General features: G+C 41.3%; 1 protein-coding gene and 1 long non-coding RNA gene across 5 annotated transcripts in view; one reads left to right on the top strand and one right to left on the bottom strand.

Moving 5' to 3' along the window:
- Positions 1–1,313: 1,313 nt before the first annotated feature.
- Positions 1,314–17,753, bottom strand: CNOT11 (CCR4-NOT transcription complex subunit 11). The gene is made up of 7 exons (XM_077133907.1): positions 17,152–17,753; positions 11,107–11,271; positions 6,777–6,929; positions 5,474–5,676; positions 3,863–4,065; positions 1,717–1,813; positions 1,314–1,635 (listed from the first exon to the last, which is right to left on the bottom strand). Exons 1-7 carry the CDS (start codon positions 17,663–17,665, stop codon positions 1,438–1,440), a joined length of 1,533 nt encoding a protein of 510 aa, XP_076990022.1. The 5' UTR covers positions 17,666–17,753; the 3' UTR covers positions 1,314–1,437.
- Positions 17,754–17,914: 161 nt separating this feature from the next.
- LOC143660664 (uncharacterized) overlaps positions 17,915–27,507 on the top strand; it is a 47,708-nt gene continuing 38,115 nt past the window's right edge. For 3 of the 4 annotated variants that reach the window (XR_013164170.1, XR_013164169.1, XR_013164167.1), the window contains exons 1-4: positions 17,915–18,014; positions 18,310–18,499; positions 20,108–20,158; positions 23,649–23,759. This is a non-coding gene — a long non-coding RNA (uncharacterized LOC143660664). Of the gene's footprint in view, positions 18,015–18,309; positions 18,500–20,064; positions 20,159–23,648; positions 23,760–27,507 lie in introns of all 4 variants that reach the window. The other variant, XR_013164171.1, reaches the window with a different exon arrangement.

The following is a 27,507-nucleotide window of genomic DNA, read 5'->3' as shown; positions in this document are numbered from 1 at the left end:
TCCTGGAACCTAAAGTCGGGTGGAGACTTGGCAGTAATGAACTATTTCTTTTCCCAGTGCTAACATTCTGAACTGTAATGCCCACTGTTAGATACTGAGAGCAAGGAGTTGCCTTCTACATGTTGGAAGGCTCTCTCTTCTTTGAAACGGGTCTAGATCTCTATATAAGTGTACTTAATAAATCCCTCATTCTCATTAGAGTAGCTAAGACACAGTTTGTTATAAATTTGTCTAAATTTAGACAGAAAATACTGCTCTCTGCCCAATACTACAAGATTGGAACTTGCACTTATCTTAAAACCACTAGGTTTGATTTCCTTTAACTTTTCCTGAAGGTTGGGTTAGAGGGTAATTCCTGTTCAACAGCTTATTTCCCTATAAAGAACATACCTCAGTAAACTAGGAATTTTTCATGATTTCTTCAAGTAAATTGAATAGTAAACTTTGTTAAACAAAGAACTTTAATGTAAGGCACTGTTATCTCACAGTTAAATGAAGGATAAAAGCCCACACAATGGCACCTTGCCTTAATGTTTCTGAAACATGTTATTTGCCTTCCAAAGACAGGAGGGTAACAAGCCCTCTCAACAAGCAGTTTTTAATGGCAGTTCTCCATGGTGATACTACCTCCCAAAGCACTAATGTTTCCTCTTAGAAAATATATATATATATATATATATATATATATATATATATATATATATATATATATATATATATGACTATTTTAGACTAATACCAAAAAGAGCCAGTGAACATCTTGATAAGGAAAAGAACCCTGAAAACTACTGGCTATACAGCCCAGTAAAAGGGTTTCTTAAAGTTCCCATATTTGTAACAGTCCAAGGAATATTTTGTTGTCTAATAAAATCCCTACGACAGAGGAGAAAGTTGTGTGTCCCTTGGTTCAAATTGTACTTAAGAAGTAAAAAAATACAGGTACAGATAGGTTCAGAATCAAACTTATTGGCCACCTGATTAAAAACATTCAACTGATTACACCTCAAGGACAGTATGACAAATGATATTTTATTCTCACTAAATACTTGAACATTGGAATCTTAGGAAAACTGGATTCAAGATTCATCAAACCTGTAACCTATTTTTTAAACAAAATCAGGCACTTAGCTTTTTAGTGCTAAAGACTAAGACTCAGATATCTACTTTTTTGTAGTAGCTTATCTTTTTTGGGGGTGGGTGGGTGGGATAACAGTCCCTCCTATGGATAATTATCAGCAAGAAAACTAAAGAGACATTTTCCAAATTTTTAACAAAATTCATCTAAAGGAAGAAGTCATCCAGAAAAGCAAAACTTGGTTAAGTAGATAAAAATTGTTTATATGCATCAGACCAAGCAAACCAACTCAGGTTTTTAACAGTTTTCAAAATTAAATCACAGTACAGCTGAACAATAAATGGGGTGGTTCTGAAGAGGTATTATTTTGACATTTTGGTCTCAGAAGGTGTCTCCCCGGTATCCAATGTCTTCAACAACCGAAAAAGGCCAGCAGCTTCTCGTATCCTACTGAATTCAATACAGAATGCCTGTACTTCTATAAACAAGTCCTGCACATTAATAATTTTGTTCCGAATTAAGGACTGGAGAAAGACACACACAAGACGTACCAAACGATTCTGAAAAAGAAAAAAACATTTTTAGCATGCCCATTTTGCTGACAGATATTTATAAAATTTACAAAAATTTTTATAACTCACCTGCATATATTTATCCTTAATTTGTTCACAAGTAGAGATGCAATTTGATATATAAAGGTGAATAAATTCAGGAGGTAGATCAACAGCTGTAGTTAATCTGTTTCATAAAAAAGTTACAAAATTGGGGCTGTTGATTTTATTTGCTAAAGACTAAAGAAATCAATCACTGTTAACCAGAAACAATAAAACTTCTTTTGGTCATTTAATGAGAATTTCTGATACATGATCTAACTACCTAGTTTCAAGTATACTTGGCAATTTTAAGTAACATTTCTTGAACCCCTACTCCATATTTGCTACGCAAGGCATGAGAAGAACATGTAGGTTTACTAACTAAACAAAACAAGAAATGCTAAAATAAAGAGTTTGAAAAGAGACTAATCTAGTTTAGAACAGTTTGGAAAAATCTCTTAATATTGAAGAACTCTGAGGAAAGGTCTGGAATCAGGAATTAGCATGGAGTATAGAGGAAAGAGATGACTGGAATGTAAATGGCATCATGGCATACCAGAGTCAGATTTTAGTCTTTAAGGCAAAGACCCTTATTTCCCAAGGGATTCTTGGAAATATTTTAAATTTGAAAAAGAAAAAAAAGTAAAAAAACGGGGTTGAGAATTCCATGCTCAGATAATCCTGGGAAACATTGGATTTGAACAGGTTTCCTTATTGCAAAGCCTTTCTATGTTAACATACTATATGAACTTAAAAAAAGATTAAGACCTACCATGTCTTAGGTCCTGAGAACTCATGCTTGAAGGAAACTGGTAGCCCACTGGAAGTCAAATGAGATTTGTGCATGCCAGCAGCAAAAATTTGCTTAACATTTATTCATAAGGCACTGCGATGGGTGCAAGGACCCTGTCCTTGAATTGTATTTTTTTTTACTTACTAATTGTAAAATACAACATACATATAAAGCAAAGAAAAAAAAGCAATTTTCAAAGCACACTCACTAAGTAGTTACAGAACAGATCCCAGAGTTTGTCATGGGATACCCTTCCACCATCTCAGATTTCTCCCTGTGGCTGCTCCAGCTTGTCCTTGAATTTTAAAGAACTAAAGGCAGAACAATACTGATAAAATATTGATTGGCATAGACAGAAACTACTACAAGGATTTAGTGAAAGAAGTGACCAGAGTTTGGTCAATCCAAAGGACTTGAAACAGAATTTAGCCTCTGAAAGAAGAGAGTTAACAGAAGGGGGAAAGGCAGTTTTTGCCTGTGACAGCAATAAAGATACAAGTTGGAAATCTCAAGTTTCCTTCCCTAGAAGAATATCCTGTCTCCTGTGCACATACTTTTTGAAAAAACAAAAACAAAAACCTCACTTTTTCAACAACTGATTCAATTAAAAATGTCTTTTAGTGCAACTTCAAATAGGTTTAAAAGAAAGACTTAAATTAAAAACTGTCAAAAAACATGCTCGTCACTCAGAATTGATTTCCCCAGAGTAGAGACACCCTATATATCTCATCCAAAACAGGACACTAAATGAAAGGGAGCCCAGGATAATAAGCCTAGATCAGGATTATCTGAAGCAAACCTGGATGGATGGTTTCTATATATAAATACCTTAAGAGAACAGGAGGTTCCCATGCTAACCCCCACAAGCCTGTTGATCCATAGTTTATCTACAATTTGTAAGGAAAAAGCAAAATGGAAATTGCAAATACACTGTGAATGCATCAAGAAAGGTTTTGTGTTTCAGTGCCAGAAAATGACTGCAGAATAAGGAAACTGGAATTACGGATGGGAGAATACCACAAGGTATTTCTATAATGACATTCTCCCAAATCCCTCAGATACTAAGATCCATACTTGGCCACACGATAACTGTTAGTCATTGAGAAAATATAACTGATGTTGTGTTGTCACATCCATAGAGGTACAATGTAGAGGGAACAGAATTTCAGCAGTTAGGTTTCATTTATGGTTCTATGAATGCTAAGTATGCTTGCATCCACCCTCTCAGAGCACCTACTGGTGATGATGAATTCACACACATTGAACACTAAAGCTGAGATTACTTCTTTAATTGGCTATCAGGAAAAAATTTCATTGCTAGTTTTTCCCTTCTGGCTATGAATCTATGTACCCACATACATAATTGTTCAAATATAAAAATACTGGTATAAGGAAACTTACCGATTTACAACTTCCATAGAATGTAAGGACATGTCCATATTGACCAGAACTGAAAAATATTCTGTTATCTGGCTCGACTGCATTAACTTCAATAACATTTCTATAGCGACGAGAGGGTTATTTTCCACAAGGTCAGGAAGTTTGGCTGGAGTGAGGCCAATATGATAAACAAGTTTGGGGTCTTTTTCCAACTCACCAAGGAGCTAAATACAATCAGAGACAACACAAATTAGAGGTACTGAAGTCAAATTAGCAGTTCTCTTTTCTGTATGCCAACCAAGTATTTTAGACAAGTTATAAAACTGCATGCACTGAAGCTTTATGAACTTCCTCAAACCTGAGGTCATCGTGTCTTGTTTTTTTTTTTTGTCTTTGTTTTTGGTTTTTTTTTGGGTGCATGGTCCAGGAATCGAACCTTGGTCTCCCACATGGAAGGCACGCATTCTAACCACTGAACTACCCATGCACCCCAGTATTTTTTAAATTTACATTTGAATTATTAAAGATATTAACATATAAACTACCTCAGGCAATTTATACAATTTATACAAATTCATCCTCCTGGACATTAAACTAGATCTAATGCTGTAATATTATTATTCTTTCAGTCCTTTGCAGATCATCTACTATCACCACAAATAATCTCAATTACCAACTATTCCCCCTGGAAGGCACAGACCACAGAGAAGGAAGGAACATGAGAAACTCCGGCCTAGCTCAGCACTGGGTGAAGAACAGAAATGTCTACAAAGAGAGCAAAATAGAAGGCAGGAGATCTGACTTCTGCCATGTCTCATGAGTTTGCAGTATTTTACAGTTCAAGTCATTCAAATAGATTTCCTCAGAAACTTTTTGTCTATGTACTTTTTCTTTTCAATTTTGTTTCTTTTAAATGCTTTTCTTCCTATCAACTTATATGTACTGTAGTGAACTATGTTTCAGGATGGACTAGTAAAGGAAAGTGAGCTCCAATCATTTGTCACTCAACTCTGAGCATCCTATTTTTGGTGGTAAATTGAACTAAAGATGTATTCTAATTTGAAGGTATGCAGACTGAACAAAATTCACCAACAGAAATTTTCCTCAGGCCTATCCTTGCCCTTCTCCCAGGGTGAGCCAGCAAGGCTTACACGTAAGCTACAGGGGCTGTTTGTAATCGCAAATCAACCACTGTACAGCTGTGCTAGCTGGGCGTGTTGCCCTCCCTGTACCTCATTTTCCTCCTGTATAAATGTAAATAATTTCCACTTACTCTCAGAAGAGCTTCTGTCCAACCTGCATATAACAGCATATGTACAAGTGCCTCACTGGCACCTAGCTGGGACAGGCTTGCCAAAAAGTGAGATCCACCCTATCCTACCCTCCTGGAGTCAAACTGATCCCAAACGGAATCTGAAATGGTTTTGGTCATCAGATTCCTTGTGCCACCAGAATAAAATTACCAAAAGGGAGAGGCAGAACAGAACTGCAGACATCCAAAAGACCTTGGAAACTTCTTTACTTCTGGCTCAGGTTAACAGAATTACATTATTGATCACCTATCACTCTATAAAAAAGAACAATAAATTCTTGACGAATTAAATAAAGGAAAAGTTTGCAATAAATACATACCTGTGTTTGCTGGGGAGAAGATAAGGGGCTTTTGAAGGCTTTTGCCATTATTCGTTTGATCTCTACACCAGTACTATTCTTAACACACATTGATTTATCCCACTGAATTGCATGGTCGGGCTCTGTCGGATTTAGCCAAGCCAGTTCATCCTCACAAATGTGGAGAGGAGGTGGTGGACGAATAAATTCTGGCCGGAAGTGGCCTGTGATGACAGTAATATTTGACTGGTTTTATCAGTAAACGAACAGCCGTATAAGTGTGCATCCCACACAGACTTCACTTAATGAAGTCTGCCAACCCCTCTTTTCATAAGGATGATGTGATAAAACTCTCAAACTTCACAATTAGAAATAGAAAAGTCAGGACAAGTTTGATATTATGCTCTTTAATTCACTGAAAATTTCTACTTTCTGGCTAAGAATCATCACTTTATTTGACATCTGTGCTATCTCTTGCATTGCCAGGACTACCGTCCAAATCTGTTCTCAAACTAAAAAGTTTATAATACTTCATAAGACTCACTACTTGTGTGATAAAGAGGTTTCCATGAGATGGGTTGCGTGGTATTTGAGTAGACGCACTCACAATCTGAGTGATTTGCTTTTCACATACCTACTCTGAGGCCCATGCAATTCAAAGTTGTGCCTGACTAAATACTAAATAAAAATCACTGTATGCCATGGGCCTCCAGAGACACCTGTGACTAGATGAAATCTCAAATATGAAACCCATTCATGCCACAGATCTAATGTAAGCCAAGTGGCGTAAGAAGTCACTGTGTAAGCTTCAAATTCACAGTGACACTATAATCTGGAAAACATGTTCTTATCCCTAAATAGAAAGCATGCCTTTATTAAAACCACACAGATGTCTACAAAACCAAAAGAGGCAGCTATATTTCAAATGCAGCGTTTTGTTTGGATTAAGGGAAATTGAGAGTAATAAGATCACTAAAATGGATCTTATGGAGAAAGTAATCATAGTGATAAGATTAATAAAGACATGTAAAACAAAAAGATAAGCTATAAAAATAGACTTATTTCAGTAAAATCTCAGAATTTTTATCTTCAGGTATGCTGATGACAGGTATACCTGTCAATGAAAACACTGGTGTGTAACTTTTTTTTAGAAAAACTTTTATTGAGCACTCGACTTTGTTCTAGACACTATACTAAGAACCTTCACACTAAATTCAAGTCTCAACAGCAATGAAAATAGTACGGTATCTCAGAAAACGGAAGAGACACAGGGTATGGTGATAAAATAAAACCAAGAGTATAAATTTAATTTCTATATACCTACTTTCAATCGGTGGCTTTGGTCCACTAACTAAAGCTTCTGTGATCTGGGACGCAACAGAGCTGTCAAATCCAGAATTGGAAGAATCTGGGTCTGGGTCACTAAGGATACTAGGGAAGCTGGCCTTACTCTGGGTCGGCAATTCAGACTGGCGTTCTGAAACAGGTTAAAAGAGGCCACATTTAAAAATAGAGGTCACCGTGAGGAGTGGGAAAAGACAAACACAAACTGGGGGAAGAGACAGATCTGCAACATATAAACAACGAGTCAGATTCGGAATATATGCACACACGTGTATATGTGTATGTTTGTATCTCCTATACATCAATTTGTAAAAAAAAAAAAACATACAAAATGGGCTTCAACAGGTATTTTAAAAAAGAACCTTGACTAGCCAATAAAAATCTGAAAAGATGTTCAATTTCATGAGAGACCAAAGAAAACTCTATTAAAACATAGATACTACTACATACATTCCAGGTTGGCAAAAGTGAACTCAACAGAATCAAATGCAGAAAAGAATGAAGAGTAACAGGAACTCGGACACTTCTAATGGGAATGAAAGATGGCCTAGCAATGGTGCGTTACCTACTAAAGTTTATCTGTGCTTCCTTCCACCCAGAAGAGACACTTTCCATATGGGGACCAAGAGAATGTACAAGAATGTTCATAGCAGTATGTCTGTCCACAGCAGAGTGGATACAGAACTTGGTATTCCAGTGCATGAATACACCACAATGCCAACAAAAAGCAACCAACCAGTTACATATATCAACATGGACACATCTCATAAATAATACCAAATAACACAAAGAGAAAACAAAAGAAATATAGTATGGCTCTATATATATAAAGTTCAAGAATATGCAATATTGTATTTTTTACAGAGGCAAACAAGGAAGGGAGGGCTACAAAGCAAATAAAAACCGGTTATCACAAGTCAGGTGAGTGATGGAAGGGGGCAATTAAGATAAATAACAGAGCCTCTATGTTCTGACAACATCTGATTTCTTAACCTGGATGGTGACTGCTCTGGGTTCATTTTTATTATAATCCCTTAAAGTGTACATGGATGTTGTCCCTTGCACATTTTATGAAGTACCACACTTCAGATTTTGTGATTTTAAAACTGAGTAAAGAGTTACAAAAGCCAAAAAAATGTACCACCAACTCAATGGAAAAAGGCCAGAGACAAATGAAAAGATATCTTTGGTATTAGGAAAAGAGGTTCAACTTTATTCATATGATTAAGAAATATTTAAAAAGCTACTTAAAATTATCTCAAGATGCCATTTTTTTCCAGCTCCGACTGATGACAACACACTGTTAACCAATATGTGGGGAAAAGTTTAAAAACTGGCAGATTGTGTGGTAAACTAACTAGTAAAAGGTAGGTTTCATAAAACCTCTGAAATGAACACTGTCATTGTTTACAGAGTAACGTGCTGCCTCTTGTAGTTAGTTATGTTGTACTTGTCTGCTTGTTTTTTAAGTTAAGAGGATGAAACCACATCATCACTGAAGATGCTTTCGAAGTCCATGGATCTCACAGGAAGACATCTGAACTTCAGGCATCCTCCAAAACGAGCTGCACAACTAGCTCTAGAGCAAAGAGGTGCATTTGTTTTTTTTTCCTTGGACTTGTAAAAACGAATGGATCGGGCAGGCCACGGTGGCTCAGCGGCAGAGTTCTCATCTCCATGCCAGAGACCTGGGTTCGATTCCTGGTACCTGCCCATGCCAAAAAAAAAAACAGAATGATAATTTTGGGCGGGCCACAGTGGCTCAGCAGGCAGAGTTCTCGCCTGTCATGCTGGAGACCCGTTTGATTCCCGGCACCTGCCCATGCGAAAAAAAAAAAGAAACAAAAACAAATGGATCAGACATCTTCAAATGGGGTAGAGGAGAGGCTTCCTAAGCAGCAAGGTTCAGCCACTTTGCCAAGCTTCTCAATCCTTATTATAGTCACATACTCATTTCTGAGTTAAATATACTTCAAACATTTCTCACAGGTTGACTCAAGTATCAGAAGTTGAAAGGGAGGCCAGATTCAATTTTCATTTTATTAAATACTAAACTATAGCCATTGCTTCTGAAGGTAAGGTGACTTAAACTGTTTATCGCCTCTGTAATCAAGTTTTCATACCATCTTTGATTAAAGTAATAATAATTTGTTTCATTATCAGATTGTATCTGAACTAGTGGCTAATATGTACTTTTCTGTACCTTTGACCTTAAATCTTAAAAAGTCTTCAAAATAACTTCTCTTGGTTTCAGAAAATAACAACTCCTTTAATTGTTAACGTTCAATAGTTTAAAAGCAAGGTTCAGAATGCTCCAAGGAAAAAGAATTTTATCAAAATATGTTTGCTTATATAAGCATATCACCTTATATCAGAAGTACATGAAGTCAAAGAAAGATGGGGCATTATCAAAATTAATTCACTTCATCACAAATTCTCTGTTGTACGTCAAGTGATCATAAGTATGGCTATGCCTTAGAATTTTTCTAATGAATCAATATCAAGAGATAAGACCCAGGCATCGGCATTTTCTTAGAGCAAGCAAGCAAAAGGTGCCCATCCTTCAGAACGCAAAGGCTCTCTGAGCACCCAGTTCAAGATGGTTCCCTCTTATTTTCTGTCAGGAACACCCAGTTTTCTTCAAGAGCACCCATTCATGCGCTTACACATGTATACAGAAGGGGCATGGGTACTTGTGGAACATGCAGCAGGCAAAAGTGGGAAGGTGAGCTCAAATGACAGTGCCTCGATAAATGCAATCAATTCCCACAAAGAGTTATGGATTAAAGATTAAGCAACCCTGGTTTTTCAACATAGGTTCCACATGGGCCTCATGTTCTGTTACTTACCAAGCTGGAAGAGGTGGCCAAGACTGACTGAGAGTCAGAGAGCAAGGGGAGTCGGTGCTTTCTAGATCTCAGACTAAAGTGATACCACTTTGAAACTAAAGTTCAACCAGTATCCAATTGCAGGGAAAGGATTCAGAGATGACAAACGGCTCCACTAAACTACAAAAGTGACTGCCTATGAAGCATATATGAAAACCCTGGCAAGACCTTTGCAGGGAGTTGTGCTGGTTTGTAACTGTTATGTACCCCAGTAAAGCCATGTTCTTCCAATCCAAACTTGTGGGGCAGGACTACTGCGGGTGGGACATTTTGATTAGGTTGTTTCCATGGAGATGTGACCCATCCAATTCAAGATGGTCAGCCTTAATCCACTTACTAGAGTCCTCTATGAAGAGAATAAAAGAAAACAGAGTTCAGAGCTGATACATAGAGCAGATAGAGAACAGATGTTTGGAGACAGAAAACGCCCCGTGAGATGCTAAGCTAAGAGATGAAATCAGGTTTGCCCAGGAGAAGCTAAGAGAGGACCTACATATGCTTAGAGAAGGAAAACGCCCCAGGAGAGGCCAGAAGCATGAACAAGAGCTGAGATACCTACTTTGGAAACCAACCCAGAAGAGAAGGGCCAGCAGATGTCACCATGAGCCTTCCCACATGACAAAAACAATCCCAGATGCAATCATCCTTTCTTGAGTAAGGGTATCCTCTTGTTGACGCCTTAATTTGGACATTTTCATGGCCTTAGAACTGTGAATTTGTAACCTAATAAATTCCCTTTGTAAGAGCCAATCCATTTCTGGTTATGTTGTATTCTGGCAGCTTTAGCAAACCTAAATAGGAGTATTTACCAGTACCAACATTCAATATAAATATGCCCAAACCAGATCTCAATATGGTTCATAATTTTGCTCCTCTTTTCAATGTGTATAAAACATATTTTTGTTATTTCACATGCTTAGATAGCTTTTCATGAGCATTTAGCTTCAATGATCTTCTACAGTTTTTATGATTTTCATTCTTCAGTCTTATATTGTGTCAAGTAATTTGATTCCTAGAGACTGAATTATCTGAGTTCACTAGCAATACACTACATGATCAGACATAAGGTGGGGCAGTTACCTGAGCCCACCAAAACAGCATCTGACAACTTGCTTTCAGTAATTTAGCAGTGTCTCGTAACTAAAGCAAACATCACTGTCAGAAAAAAATGTTTTTAAAACAGACTAAATTTTATCCAGCATTCTTTTAAAATTGGAAAAGCAATCAAAGTGAAAACCTGAATTTTTATGTTATATTTTCAACAAAAATGAAGATTTCAGGTAAGGATCCAGTCCTGAAAATACCTATCTTCTGGGAAATACTTATCTTTTAACACAAAGAATTTCATTTTAAAGAAAGTACAGCAAGGAAAGAGGCCTCCTGCCACCACCGGAGAAGTCTAGGCTACCGGGTCCTCCTTACCAGCCAGGGCCAGCTGAAGCCCACTAATATCCACTGACTGGCCCATGTTTCCAACGTCCATCAAAGCAATCTGGCGAGGTGTCTTTTTAAAGAGTTCCCTTGGTGGTGCCAACATCAGCTGGGAAAGAAAAAACTTTTCTGGTGGAGTTATGGGTGGTAAAAAGCCTGTAAAAAAAAAATGCATAACTTTTAAAAATTGACTCTGGTAAAATAAGCATTTACTTCTTGCCACTTCAACCCACAAGCTGAAACATATAATTCATGGCTAGCTTCAGTTAACCAAATAGATGCATTTATGAACTATGTAATTAAATATATCCTTGCAAATTCTACGATTTGTATCAATACCAAAGGAACTTAAGGTTTTTGGAATTAAGAACTTCATTTTCTAATGTGCATCAGTTCCAGCAAAGGCTAAAGCCTAGATACGCCAGCAAAAATAGACAAAAAACTTAGCCCTCAGAAAAACATTTCTTCTCGGCCACTGCCAGTGATTGTGTAGAAGTTGAAAAGAGAGAAAGAAACAATCAGTAGCAATGCAAACGCACTTCACATACCTGCTTCTTCAATACATAATACAGCTACAAAATTCCCACAATGCTGAATGCCCCTTCCCTTTTGTACTATATTCCACTGCTCATCTCATCTATCCCACTCCAGAAACATCACAGGAGCCCATTCCCTACTTCATCCCCACTGTCTTCCTCTTCTGTGCAGACTTCACATGACAGCCTTCCTGATTTCCCCAGCTGTGAGGTTGTTCCCCTCCCAACCCAACTCACAATCCATCCACCCAAAATCCACACTCCTAGCCACCATTTGTTTATATTTCTAGAGTACAAATCCGATTACATTTCTTAAACCCAAATTCTGCACCACTACAAGACCCTTCACAATCTGGTACCAATCTACCTTCTTAATTTCAACTCTTGAACTCCCTCCAGTTACACAGAATCCCTCTGCCTCTGTAAATGCAAGCAGTTCTTTAACGGTAGCCAACAGGGCCATGGCCTTCCCTCTCCACTCTCATCTCTAATCAACATCCAGCATAATTATCATTTCCTCTGAGAATCTCTCCAGCTCTGCAGGGAGCTGTTCCTTCCTCTGTGCTCCCTAAAATTTTGTATACAACTTCAAGCACAGCCCTTATCACACTATATTACAATTATGTTTGTGTCTTCCCAACCAGGCTGCAAGCTTGAGTGCAGGGAAGCTGTCTTTCTTACTTTCACGGATATTCTCAACCTTGGCTCTGCATCAGAATGGACTGTAAAGGTTTTTTAAATAAACCAAAATCAGATAGCTGCTCACCCTCCCTGTTAAGAGTTAGAAGCACTAGGAATGGGGTCTCGACACTGATGCTTCCACTGATATATGGGTATGCACGCACCACCCCGACCTACTTTAGACAGTGTTAATGATAACAAGTAACACGAATCCTAGGTCCTTTTGACTCTTCATAACCACCCTACCAGGCAGGAATTATTATCTGCATTTTACAGATGAGAAAACCAAGGCACAGAAAGGTTAACCTATCCTAAGGGTCCTTCCCTGCCGGCAGCCTCCCCTCCTTTAGCAAACTTGTATGTACAATGCATCCGTGGATTAAGTCCAGATTTAGAATCACTGCCTCAGAGGCAGTCAGGTCTTTCAGTACCAGTTTAGCATTAGATAAATCAGGGTTCCTTTGCCCAACCAGTCCTTCAGAATCCAAAGGCTCCTTTCACCTAAGTCTTATACCATCCCCTCCTCCAACAGGGGCACCTTAGGGGGGTGGGTTTTGACCACACATGCACATAGTGCACTCATTTTTCTAGGGGTTCACAAACTACCCACCTATATCCTAAGTGCATCTCAGTTCAACAGAAAGGCTGCCCTCCTCAGGTCAGGGTGGTCCAGGGAACTGAACAGAGGGTGCCAGGCTCCAGACGGGCGACCACACAGGAAAACTGACTAGGTTAAAGGGTAGTAGAAACCCTCCTGTGCCATGAAAACCTCCCTTAGTAGTACCTTGAAATCTGCTACCTTAACATTTCTTTTCATTGTGGTAACATAAATACCACACAGGATTACCCATTTTAGCTACTATCGTGCATTGAGTTCAGAGTTATCAATTACAGTACAATATTGTACCACCATCCATTACCAAAATATTGTCATCACCCCAAACAGAAACTTTATACCCATTTAGCAATGGGTACACTGCCCCCTCCTCAGCCCCTGGTAACCCGTAATCTACTTTCTGTCAAAATCATCCGATATTTGCTCTCTTGTGTCTGGCTTATTTCATGCAACACATATTCACAGTTCATCCATGTGAATGTATGTATCAGGATTTCATTCCTTTTAATGGTTAATCCACTGTATAGCATATACCACATTCTGTTTATCCATTCATCTGTGGATGGACACTTGGGCTGTTTGTACCTTTTGGCTACTGTGAATAACGTTGCCATAAACACTGGTTTACAAGTATCTGTTTACATCCCCGCTTTCAAGTCTTTCAGCTACACACCTAGGAGTAGAACTGCTGGGTCAGATGGTAATTCTGTTCAATTTCTTGAAGAACCACCAACTGTTTGCCACAGCAGCTGCTGTTTCACACTCCCACCAGCAATGCAGAAGGGTTCTGATTTCTCCACATCCTTGCTTACATTTGTTATTATTAATTTTTTTGATAACAGACATCCCTGTGATATCTCATTGATATCTTATTGTGGTTCTGATTAACATTTTCTTAAGGCTAATGATTTGAGTATTTTTTCGTATGCTTGTCAGCTATTTGTATGTCTTTCTGAAGAAATGTCTATTGAAGTCCTTTGCCCATTTTTTTTTTCATTTTGCCCATTTTTTAATTCAATTGTCTTTTTGTTGTTGAGGTGTAGCTGTGCTTTATATAGTCTCATTATTAAGCCCTTGTCAAATACATAATTGCCAAATATTTCCTGCTATTCTGTAAATTGTCTTTTCATTTTCTTGGTAATGTCCTTCGATACACAAGTTTTAAATGTGATAGAGTTCCTTCTTTCTCCTTTGTTGCTCATGCTCTTGGTGGTGTATCTTAGAATCCATTGCCTACAACAAGATCCCGAAGACGTTCCCCTGTTTTTACTAAATATATTTTAGCTCTTATGTTTCTGCCATTAGTCCCTTTTGAGTTAAGTTTTATATATGGTGTGTGGCAAGGGTCCAATTTAATTCTTTTGCATATGAATATTCAGTTTTTCTGGCACCATTTTTCAGAGACTATTCATTTCTTGTTGCATGAACTTGGCACCCTTGTTGAAAAATCAGTTGGCGATAGATGTGAGCTTATTTTTGAACTCTCAATTCTATTCCATTGGAGTATTTGTCTGTCCTTATGCCTGTCCCAAACTGCTTTGATTACTCTAGGTCTGTGTTCTAGTTTGCTAGCTGCCGGAATGCAACACACCAGAGACGGATTGGCTTTTAATAAAAGGGGATTTATTTTGTTGGTTCTTCAGAGGAAAGGCAGCTAACTTTCCACTGAGGTTCTTTCTTACATGGAAGGCACAGGATGGTCTCTGCTGGTCTTCTCTCCAGGCCCCTGGGTTCCAACAACTTTCCCCGGGGTGACTTCTTTCTCCATCTCCAAAGGCCTGGGCTGAGCTGCAAGTGCTGAGATGAGGAATGCGGAGCTGCTTAGCAGTGTTAGGTTGCAATCTCTCATTTAAACACCAGCCAATTAAGTCAAACGTCACTCATTGCAGCAGACACGCCTCCTAGCTGACTGCAGATGTAATTGGCAACAGATGAGGTTCATGTACCATTGGCTTATGTCCGCAGCAACAAGACTAGGTATGCTCACCTGGCCAAGTTGACAACTGAATCTAACTAACACAGTCTGTAATAAGTTCTGAAATCAGCAAATGAGTACCTCCAACTTGGTTTTTCTTTCTCAAGATGGTTTTGGTAGTCCAAGCCTCCCTGTCATTCCATTATGAATTTGAGGGTCAGCTTTTCCATTTCTGTAAGAAAGGCTGCTAAAATTTTGATTGCGATTGTACTGAATCTGTAAATTGCTTTGAACAGTATTGACGTCTTAACAATTTAAGTCTTCTAATCCATGGACATAAAATATCTTTCATGTATTTAGGTCTCCTATAATTTATTTCAGCAATGTTTCATAGTTTTCACTGTACAAGTCTTATATACCCATGATTAAATTTATTTCTAGGGTGGGCCACAGTGGCTCAGCAGGCAGAGTTCTTGCCTACCATGCTGGGGACCCAGGTTCAATTCCTGGTGCCTGCCCATGTGAAAAAAAAATTATTCCTAGATACTTTATTATTTTAGCTGCTATTGTAAATGGAATTTTTTTTTGGACTCTTAATTGTTGGCATGTAGAAACACAACTGATTTTTACATATTGCTCTTGTAATCCAACACTTCGCTAACTTCACTTATTAGCTATAGAAGCTTTCTTGTAGATTCTTTTGAATTTTCTATTTATAGGATCATGCCATTTACAAAAAGAGTTTTATTTCTTCCTTTCCAATTTGGATGCTGTTTATTTCTTTTTACCTGCCTCATAGCTGTAGTACAATGTTAAATAGCAGGGGTGAAACCAGGCATCCCTGTCTTGCTTTGATCTCAGGGGAAAAACTTTCAGTCTTTCATCATCAACTTTTTTTTTTTAATTAATTTATTTTTTTGCATGCGCAGGCATCGGGAAGGGAACCTAGGTCTCCGGTGTGGCACGCAAGAACTCTGTCTGATGCACCACCGTGGCCCGCCCTCACCATTAACTTTTAGCTGTGGGTTTTCATATATGCCCCTTATCATGCCTAAGTTCTCTTCAAGAAATGGTGCTGGATTTTGCCAAACACCTTTTCTGTGTCAATTGAAATGCTATTTTTTTTACCTTCATGCTATTAATGTGGTGTTTTGCACTTTCTCATGTTAAAACACCCTTATGCTCCTATAATAGATAAATCATTTGTTCAGGATGTATAATCTCTTTTTTTTTTTTTTCAGGGGCAGGCACCAGGAATCGAACCCCGGTCTCCGGCATGACAGGTGAGAACTCCGCCACTGAGCCACCAGTGCCCGCCCTGTACAATCTTATTAATGTGTTGCTAGATTCAGTTTGCATGTGTTTTGTTGAGGATTTCTGCACCTTTATTTGAGGGATATTGGTTTGTAATTTTCTTTTCTTGTGATGTTTTCATCTGACTTTCTGGTTCCATGCATAACTAGCCCTACCTATAGTGTGGCTTGCCCATTCTCACACTAGTTAAGGGCTGAAAGATGTAGCTGTTTCCCACCTCTAACTATCTGCTTCGTGCACTACAGTTATCATCTAGATCTCCCAGATACCCCTACCACCCATAATCTCCCCTCTCTGCTTTTTTCCTAACATGGATGCAAGTCTTCACCCAAAGTAAGTAAATCCTCGTAAAAAAAAAAAAAAATCTCCAAGTTGAGCTTTAAAAAAACAAACATGCAAAAACCCTTCAGCTAACCCACGGATTCAACAATGCTGTACAAGTATGTATTTTATGTTTACTAGTCACGCATTTTCTAGTCTGCGTTTGAGACCACCTTCCATCCTCTGTCCTTCCCATCTCATGATCCAAGGGCACCTAAGAGACCTAGGAAAACAGCTGAAAAATCCTTAAATATTGCTTAATGTGTATTTCCGCCGACAACTTCGACGAGTTCTTAATACTGACTCCTGTTTACTCATCTGGGACGTAAAACCCCGGTCAGGTCCAAAGCGTCATGAGCTATACCTCCACACACCTCGAACGGGCTTTATTTGAGGCACTAAAAATGTCAAGCCCCACATAGCTGCAGACCTGGTAGCCTGTACTGTTGAGAGGCGTCATTTTTGGTCCCGTGAATTAGTTATTAAGCCAACCCCACCCCGCCCGGACATTAGACCCACAGAGGGCGGGAAGGGGGAGATCAACTTCAGAGGATCATTTTTCAGCAGCGCAGATGGAAAGCTGCCGAATCTGACTCCGCACGGCGCACGCTCGGGTCGCGCCGCCGAGCCCCCCGCGCCCGCCCGGCTCCTACCTGAGAGCGGAGGCCGGTCGGGCTCCTGGCCGCCGCGGGCGGGCGGCGCGGGGTTGAGCAGGTGCGCGAAGCTGGCGGCGAAGGGGTTGGCGGCCAGCGGCTCGGTGCGGTACATCTCCCAGAGCAGGTAGAGCGCCGTGAGGCGCTGCGCCGCGCTGGGCAGCAGGTCCGGCTGCTGCAGCAGCATGACCAGCACCGAGCCCAGGCGGAAGTGGTCGGCCTTGCTGAAGTAGTGGTGGAAGGCGGTGGACAGGCCCTCGAAGGTGCTGCCGCCGCCCGCCTCCTCCGAGATGATGCTCAGCAGGCTCGAGAGCTCCTTCGGGGTCAGGCTCATCCTGTCCGCGGGGCCCCCGGGGCCTCCGCTCCCCGGGCCCGGGCCGCCTGCGCCGCTTCTGCCGCCGCCCGAGCCTCCCAGGCCGCTCCTGGACGCCGACCCCACCGCCTCCCGGGCCCCCCTCTGCTCCGCGGCGCTGAGAAGCCGGCCAGACACCGCGCTCCCCCCGCCACCGGGCATCAACCTCACCCGCCCTCCCTGCTTCCCGGCCGCAGCGGGCCTGGCGCCGGCTCGCTCCGTCCTCGCGGTCGTAAAGCGCGCTGCTGCACGACTGCGTCGTAAACAAGAACGCCGGGGAAATCCCACGCCGCGGAGCAGGGCGGGCAGTGCGGGACGAAACCGAGGCTGGTGGAGCGCGGCCAGACAGTCGGGCGGGAGGCGGGGCCTGCGGGGGCGGGGCCTGCGGGGGCGGGGCCTGCGGGGGCGGGGGTTGGGTCTCGCCCTGCAGTGGAGCCCGGGCTCATCTGGTGCGCGGCTGCGAGCCGAAGCGGGCACTGCCGGCCGCCACGGCGGTTCCTGGCCGGAGAAGGTACGGATAAATATTGGTATGTTGTTTAAGGGAGAACGCGTTTTAGATTCTAAGTAGTTTTCTTAATATAACATCCAAGATTGATGACTGTAAAAACGTTGTCAATGCACATACTTAAGACACCCCCCATTTCTCATAATCGAAGTTAATTTCCAGTCTTATCCTCGTTCTTTGCTGAATGAAAATGTACTGCCCGTGAAATTTTGGACTTTTTTTTTTTTTAAACAGTATTACGGGAAAAGTTTGCAGTAGTTACTCGTTTACGCAATTTGTGGCCGTGCCACTTTCCCCCTAGCCTGCCCTAGGCTGCTGCTTCCGGACAGTGGCTACGCGTGCTAGAGCTCCTGGGGAGGCTTTAGGCACACTCACGCCTGGCCTCACCTCCTGATTCGGGTATTCACAGCAAAAAGAAATCAAAACAACTCCCCCGGCTACTCAAGAGTGCAGTCTGGGCCACGAAGCACTGGCCGGGCCCTTCCCTCCAGGTACAGAAACCAACAGAAAGTTTATTTTACCAAGCAAATTTGGGAAATTCCGTCTGCGCTGCCCAATGTAAGCAGGTCAAGTATTAAAACGTTAAGCATCTCCCTAATTTTAATTCTTAAAGAAAATTTAAGGAAGTGAAATTTCTGGGGCCACAGATGTGCAAATTTGAAGGCTTCTTCAATTTACTGCTAAACTGCCTTCTAAAAAGAGACCTAACAGCAGCAAATATAACCGTGGTCATGCTGGGACTCTTGAGAAAAACAGTTCAGATTAGTTGAAAGTACTCATTTTGTTTTATTTTTAACATAGTAAACTTGATTGTGTTTGTATCATCAGACCTACAAATAAATAGGCTTTACTGTTTTTCCCAAGATTTTTCAAAACGACTGAACATTAATGGTTAAAGCAACCAAACAATTTTCTTTGCATTTTCAAGATTAAGATGATCCAAGAGTTTCCTGCATGTTTCTTGAAACCAACTCTCAGGACCTAAACTTGTTCTAGGTAGTTCTCCACACCCACCTCATGGCTGCCAGCATGTGGGCGTTCATTAACAATTGCTACTGTTTTGGAGCATTTACTATGTGCCAGTGTTGTTCATTACTGAAAGGAAGTAAGCAAAATAGATTAAGCCGCACCCATTGTGCCCAGAGGAGCTTGCTCTGGGGCCCCAGAAGGCCTCTTGGTAACTGAGTGCAGCCTGGGACCCCACTGAAAATCAGCTCAATCTGATCACTGAGTATACCTAGGAACTGAAATAGTACACTGAACCTTTTTAATTCTTTCTCATATGGGTCACAAATTTCCCTCTCTTTTTAGACCGACTGTACAGAACACAATTTAACTTCATCATCATTGTAACTGTATTTTCATAATACGGTAAAGACATCAAGGGCCAAACCAGTATGGAAAACAATTTGTCCTGTGCACAGAGTGGCCTCAGAATGCTGTGCTTTGTGGATTTGATTTCACACAAACCCGGGGTTTTGTGTCTTATGTGTATCACAGCCAGTCTGTGGCACTGGAGTTTCAAAGAGAGAGCTCAGATGGCCTTTCAGCCTAAAAATCTGTCTCTTTTAGTCTAAGGAGTTTAGGGTTTTTTATTGATTCAAACAAGGAGAGATGGAGCTGTTACCATTATTATAACAAGTTTAATCAACTACAGTTTACAAATGTAAAGGAGTGGAGCTAGGCTAGAACTAAACTAGAATAACCATTACAAGAACAAGCCAATGGTTAAAGTTAGGGCTGACTCGGCTTCTTTCATTAACATTAATGGGTTGTCTTTGTGATTATAAGACTCCGAACTTGTAAAACAGAAACAAGTCAATAGTTCTGAGCTGACTCCAGTCCCCTAAAATCAGGGGGTTGCCTTTGTGATGATAAGACTAATAAGGGGTACAAGGTGGGGCCGGTCCTGAAGATTTTACAGTTTGCAATTCAGTGGGTTTCAGTAATGTCAGCTATTTCCTTTTGGCTCTTCTGTAATATACTAGATAATAAGAAAAAATATCGATATAACAATTCAGTAATCATAATCATTTGTTAATTCTTAATTTCTCAGGACAATTCCTAACTCTTGTTCATTTATTCCCCCCAATCTTGAGGACTGTCTGGGCAAGGCTGGGATAAGAGACAGAGGCAGAATTTAAAGATAAGTATGTTTGTAATTATTAGTAGTAATATCATTAGTCCTGCTTGTAATATTGAACAAAACCAAGATACTATTCCTGTGGAAAGCCAGCTAAATGAGTTAAATATGCCAAAGGAGAGGGGTCCAGAGCCTCTTACATAAATTTGACTTTTCAAATGTCCTAACACTTTAACTACATTGTCAGATTTATTCGGTATATAGGTACAGCATTTAGTTTTTATTATACCATGTGTCCCTCCCTGCAAAGCTATCAAAACAACTGGAGCCCTTGGTTTTGTCGTACTGCTTTACTCATTGGAGTTGTTTCACTATTTAAAAGAGATACACTGTTGAGGCTGTCATTTAAAGCTTGTTGAATAAAATTTTTCAGTGCTTCTATCCTAAATATAACATCTTCTATGCCTAATGAAGGCAGAAATACAGTGACCAGGTGATTGTACCAATGAAATACTGACCAGGCTCATGGAACTTTTAGCAGTGGTAGATTTTGCTCCCAGTGGTAAATGTTAGGCCTGGAGAACAGGACCCCTTCCCCCCATGATGTGACCTACCTCTGGCAAACATTTCAAACAGCTCTCGCACCCTAGCCTGCACCTTTTCATGCTCCAGCAACTGCCCTCTTACAATAACCCCCATTACTCAACCTCCACCCACAGGCAGAAGGCGATCACAACCCTGCATGCTTCAGGCACCACTTAAATTTTAACTTTACCAGTGAAGCACTGCCAACTCCTAACTTAACCCCCTAATTCTGAAAACTAGATAATAGAACCTTACCTAACTCTTTCCCCCAACCCCCAGCGTTAAACCTTAAAAACCCTATCCCTTGCCACCTCGAGGTGGCTGCTTCTCTCTTGAAACGCTGCGTCTACCCCCAGGTGGCTCTGTATCTCCCTGATAAAGTCTTTGCCTGAACTCCTTGTCCCGCCTCTTTCCTGGTGAGTTTGCTTTTCAGGAAAGTCTTAGGAATACTCCCTTGACACCAGAGTGGTCCTAGAGTGCAGCTGCCTGTCCAACCCGGGGACAACCGGGGTCATAAATTGGTGCCACGTAACACTGAGTTCTGTTCGGAGCTTCCCAGGAAACATTAGGTCTATTAACCCAGTCTGTCCCAAACCAATCACTTTCCTGTAATATTATAGTTTGGAGACATCGCTCTGGAGGCAGCCATCCCATGTTCCTTGTACTGAGGGGATTATGGTGCTGGGAGGGGGTCCCCATTGTTCCCAGCAGAGAGGGGCTGCTGCCTTACCCTGCCATACCCCGGTGTCAGCCACACCATGCTGCCCCACAGTTGTCACGCCCTCTTCTCTAATAGCTGATGCTTTTGCCTTACCATCTGTTTACGTGTTGAATGGCTCTCTCCGTTTCATTAATATAAGAAAAAGAAGTTCAGTGTCCTGGGATTTTTTAATTAATTGGCCATTTCTTTGAATCTGCATTAGTTGTGTTTGGCATCTAGAATTCCTTTTTGTTCTTGCATCTTTTTAATTACATTTCTAAGTTCTTTCCGTTTAGTTCCCTGGGGGGAAGGAGGTGGGTGTTACCCCCCCAACCGGTAACCCAGAAACACTAGAGGTAGGTAATAGGCTGTGTTAGAAAGAAAGCCATACCTGAAAGAGAATAAACGCTCACCCGATTATGGAGAAGAAAAGAATTTATTCATGATCTTGCAAGAACGGATGCTTAACCAAAATGTGGTGGTTAGCACGCCAAGCGATAGAATGCTGCAGATTTTATACCCTACACCTAGCATGCACGTCCCTCCCTGCTTCTCCTCTGACTGGATACTCCTATCTGGATAGTCTAATTCAAATCTCCCAGCAAAGGTTCCAGATTTTGCTTTTGCTTTACATTTTAGTGATCCTGACCACTAAAATTTTTTTTTTTAATTTTATTTAAACTTGCTTTTACCTACATCAGGATTTGGCACCAATTCCAGGCTTGCATCAGAGGCCCTCTCCTTTCCCTGCCTGCAAGACCAGTCTGAGCCATTCTGCAGCCCTTTGTTTAGGGAGTTCAGTTTCTCTCATCCTGTACCATCTATGTGAAGGCTAACCTTAATCTTATTCTTACAGCTGCATCCCCAACAATCCGACTGATTCATAGAATTTGCAGAGGATTGTGCCCATTGTAAAAAAGAAACTAGTGTTTAATAATATGTCAGTTCCTTGGGCTAAGTTATGGCAAGGTTTCAAAACAAGAAATACATCTTGGGGGGAGTCTAATAGTTTTATTCAAAAATTCATCTGTTTGGCTACAAGTGAAGATGTTCCGCCTTTTAGGCAACACACACATCTATTAAACTTCTATATATACTTAAAGGTATGTGTGTGTGGTATGAAAGGATTATGTACTCCAGAAAATCCATGTTTTAATCCTGATCCATTTTGTGGAGGCAGCCTTTTCTTTTAATCCCTGTTCAGCACTGTGGGTTGGAAACTTGATCAGGTTTTCTCCACAGAGATGTGATTCGCCCAATTGTATTAACCTTGGATTAGAGGGAGATGTGACTCCACCATTCCAGGTGGGTTTTGATTAGTTCACTTGGATCCTTTAAAAGAGGAAACATTTTGGGGAGAGCCCATGCAGTCAAAGACTTTGCAGATGAAGAAGGAAAACACCCCCAGAGGAGCTTCATGAAACAAGAAGCCTGGAGGGAAAGCTAGCAGACGTCGCCATGTTCGCCATGTGCCTTTCCAGTTGAGAAAGAAACCCCAAACATCATCAGCCTTCTTGAACCAAGGTATCATTCCCTGGATGCCTTAGATTAGGCATTTCCATAGCCTTGCCTTCATTTGGACATTTTCGGCCTTAGAACTGGAACTACCAACTTAATAAATTCCCCTTTTTAAAAGCCATTCCATTTCTGATGTATCACATCCTGGCAGCTAGCAAACTAGAACAGTACACAGCAAAAATAAATACTCTAGGGCGGTAGCTCAGGGGCAGAGTTCTCGCCTGCCATGCCGGAGACCTGGGTTCAAGTTCTGGTGCCTGCCCATGTTGAAAAAAAAACACTAATATTTATCATTTCTTATCCATTTTCATGAAGATGTGTTCTAAATCTTCTAGAGGGTCACATTGATATCTGCCTGTTGGAAGCTTGACAGCTTCCTCTGCTTCTTTGAGGTTTTCAGCTGTGTGTGTGTTTTTTTTTATGGTGTTCATTCTGTGAAGGAGTCTGGGAGAGACAGGTCAGGAGATGCTGTTTTCACTCCCCTGGGGAGTCACCATGGTCTCCCTCCCACCAACTTGGCAGAGGAATCAGTGGCTAATAAAACTCCATGCCGACCTTCTCACTTGGGCTGCAACGGGTCTGTTGGATGTTGATTTTCCCATTTCTTTAAAAGATCTTGGTCCTGAGGCTTAAAGTGATGTAAGGGGACATCTGGAGGAGAAGAGCTGACTAGCAGCACAGCAGTGAACTGCCTCTCGTGTGGCCCCAGGTGACTGAACACACCTCTTACTCTCTACTTCTTGGCCTTGTCCAGCCCAGGATACGTATCACACCCAAACCCCATTTCAGATGGGCCCCAGAGGAGCTGCTGCTGGGCGCTGCTCTTACCGCTTTGAGCCACCGGGAGCACCTTGTCCATTGAGAGGTGAGTCTCTTGGTAGAGTCTTGTCACCATCTTCATCAGGGCATGGCTCATCTTCTCTGTTTTCCTGGTAGATTGTGGTCTCCAAGACACGTGTAATTTCCAGTGTGTGTTCATAGCTCCTGACAGGTCCTGGGAAATCTTTGATGTAAAAGGCCTTCCATTCTCACTTTGTACTGAAAATGGGAGTTCAAATCGTGGGGTTGTTTCCTTCAGGAGGGCCTTAGTTACTTCTGAGCTCGCTCTGTCCTGCATGGAACGGCCCCTACCCATCCTGTGAAGGTGGCTACAGAAACAAGAAGTTCTTTATACTTTCCACATGCTTTCGGCATAACAGTAAAGTGTATTTGCCAGACTTCACCTGGGCTGTGCCCCTGGCTTACACTCTTTTATAGGGGGTGGAGGCCCAGGTTTGGGGTTGTTTTTAGTGCAGGTTAAACAGTTTGGGGTCATTTTCTGGATGGTTCTTCACATCTTAGGTCCTATAATATAATTTTCCAGACACTGATACATGGCATCTCTTCCGTAATGAGTGCTTTGATGTAAATAAGAACTCTTTCCATTAAGTGTTCGGGAATAAGAATTACTCCATATTTTGTTATCAACCCATCCTTCCTTGGTTGCTTCGTATGGAAAATTCTACTGAGAACTAGCATCTATTTATTATAAGACAAAGCCCCACTCTTTTGCTCTCAACAAAAGAGCTTAATGTGGGTGGGCCACGGTGGCTCAGCAGGTAAGAATGCTTGCCTGCCAAGCCCGAGGACCTGGGTTCGATTCCTGGTGCCTGCCCATGTAAAAAATAAATAAATAAATAAATAAATAATAATAAATAAAAAAAAGAGCTTAATGCTACAGGCTGAACGCTGAGGAGAAAAGTTTTTTAGTTTTATTATCTGGTATCAGAGAAAGTTCCAGTGACAAGGATGGAGGTTTTAGTTTGACTGCTGTTCTTGCTTCTAGGTCTGCTATTTGATTGCCTTTTATAGAGTCTGCTCCTCCTTTCTGATGACTGTAGCAGTGTATTATGGCAGCTTTGTTAGTCAGCATCACTGCTTCTAATAAGGCTATGATTATGCCAGCATGTTGAATTTCCTTTTTACAAGATGTTAAGAGTTCTCTTTCTTTCCAGATGGCTCCATGAGTATGAATTATATTAAAAGCACATTTAGAGTCTGTATGTGTGTGTGTGTGTGTGTGTGTGTATATATATATATATATATATATTCCTATATTTGGGAGTAAAAAGACTATTTACTGTTTAAAGTTTATTTTTTGAGTTACAGAGATATTTCCCTTTCCCCAGTTTTAGAATTTCCTGTATTCCCCCATTCAATCTTGGCTGCCACAATCAGATAGACAGAAAGCCCAAGGACCTTTTTTTCTTGCATCTGTAGTGGAAACCTTAGCAGCAGATGAGTCTATATATATTTATTCTCCCAGATGTAGAGCTCTGGTGATGCAGTAAGTTCTGCCTGCTGTGCGGACGTACCTGGGGAAAGGTGCCCCACTCTCCAGGACTGTCTGTAGAGTTACCACTGCATAACTGGCTCTTTGAAGTCCTCTCTCCTTGAAGCTGCTTCTGTTAGTGCACATCTCAGTATCTGGATGTTCTAAAGGTTGGTTGACTACATCTGGACGCTGGAATAAACTTAGTCATTTATTTGTATACCCTCATGCACAGGTTCTCCTTCCTTTCTTGGAAGTAAGGTAGCCGGGTTTAAGCTAGAAGAAACTTTTAGAGTGATGTTAGGATTACGTAGTAGGATAGCTTGATATTTACCCAATCATCCATCAGTGAGCCACTATCCGCCTTCCTGTCCTCACAGTGGCAGTACACGGCATGACATATACACACTGGGGGGGTGGCCCTAGAGTGGATTTTTCAGCTTCCTAGACAATGTCACAGGTGGCCGCTGTAGTCCTTAGGCACCCTGGCCATCTGTGGGCAGTATTATCTGACTGTTCAGAAAAATAGGCCACAGGACATCTGGCATTTCCTAATTTTTAATTAAGTACTTCTGTGCCAGTTTGAAACAGTTCTTGTTCTAGTTTGCTAGCTGCTGAAATGCAACACACCAGAAATGGATTGGCTTTTAATAAAAGGGGATTTATTTCATTAGTGCTTCAGAGGAAAGGCAGCTAACTTTCAACTGAGGTTCTTTCTTATGTGGGAAGGTACAGGATGGTCTCTGCTGGCCTTCTCTACAGGCCTCTGGGTTCCAACAACTTTCCCTGGGTGGCTTCTTTCTGTACCTCCAAAGGCCTGGGCTGAGCTGCGAGTGCTAAGATGAGGAATGCTGAGCTGCTTGGCTGTGCTACGTTGCGCTCTCTCATTTAAGCACCAGCCAGTTAAGTCAGATGTCATTCATTGCAGCAGGCACGCCTCCTAACCGACTGCAGATGTAATCAGCAACAAATGAGGTTCACATACCATTGGCTCATGTCCACAGCAACAGAACTAGGTGCCTTCACTTGGCCACGTTGACAGCTGACTCTGACTACCACAGTTGTGTACCCCAGAAAAACCATGTTCTTTTAACCATAATCCAGTTCCTGTGGGGGCAGACCTACTGTTTGGGTGGGACTTTTGATTAGGTTGTTTCCATGGACATGCAGCCCACCAGCTGTGGATAGGGACCTGTTGATTACATGGAGATCTGACCCCGCCCATGCAAGATAGGTCTTAATTAGTTTATTGGTATCCTTAAAAGAGCTCTCAGAGAGAGGGGAGCTCAGAGCCCATAGAGCAGACACCTAGAAGGAAACTGCCCCAGGAGAGGCCAGAAGGCCCACAGGAGCTGAGAGAGCCGTTTGAAACCAGAAATTGGGAGAAAAGAACCGAGACGTCGCCATGTGTCTTCCCATACAACTGAGAAACCCTGGACACAATCAGCTTTTCTTGAGTGAAGTATCCTCCTGTTGATGCCTTAATTTGGGCATATTTGTGGCCTTAGAACTGTAAACTTGTAACTTAATAAATCCCCTTTGTAAAAGCCAATCCTTTTCTGGTACAGCTTTCGCAAACGAAACATCTCCTAATCCAGTTCCTTGTCTTTCATGTGTGAAAAGGTCACAGTGTTTTCTTGGGTCTGGGAGCCCTCGGACTGGGGCTGTTAAAAGTTCTCTGTTTATGCAGGAGACCTGGGTTTGATTCCCAGACCATGCACCTTCCCCCCAAATTCTCTGTTTTCTGAAAGGTACATTTACTTTCTGTAGTCCAATGTAGAAATCCTTGCTCAGATTCTTTCAGGGCTCTATGTGAGTATTTTTGCTATGACTCCACAATTGATATCTAAACTCTACAGAATCCTGCCATTCCTAAGAGTCCTTGAAGATGCCTTCTTGTAAGTGGCTCTGCTACTTGGGCTAAAGCTTCCCTCTGTTCTGACAGTTCATTTCTCTGTCCTTTGGATAATTCAGATCCTAAATATTTTACTGATCTTTGTGAAATCTGAGCTTTTTTCTTTAAAACTTTGTAATCTTGGTCTGCTAAGAAATTCGGAGTTTGAATAGTGGTCTTATCGGATGGTTTCCGGTATTAATAAATCATCTACATTCTGTGAAAATACTCCTTCTTACCAGTGTAATTCCCTTAAACCACTAGCTAGAGCTTCTCCAAGTATTGTGGGAACATTTTTAAATCCTTGTGGAAGGACAATCCAACAGCATTGATGTGTTCTGTTAGTCATGGGGTCTGCCCATTCAAAAGCAAAGGGTTCTTGAGATTCTGGGTCACAAGTAAAAGGCA

This window comes from Tamandua tetradactyla, chromosome 17 (genome assembly GCF_023851605.1).
Source record: "Tamandua tetradactyla isolate mTamTet1 chromosome 17, mTamTet1.pri, whole genome shotgun sequence".
Classification (NCBI taxonomy): domain Eukaryota; kingdom Metazoa; phylum Chordata; class Mammalia; order Pilosa; family Myrmecophagidae; genus Tamandua; species Tamandua tetradactyla.
This window is presented reverse-complemented; position numbering and strand designations above follow the sequence as displayed.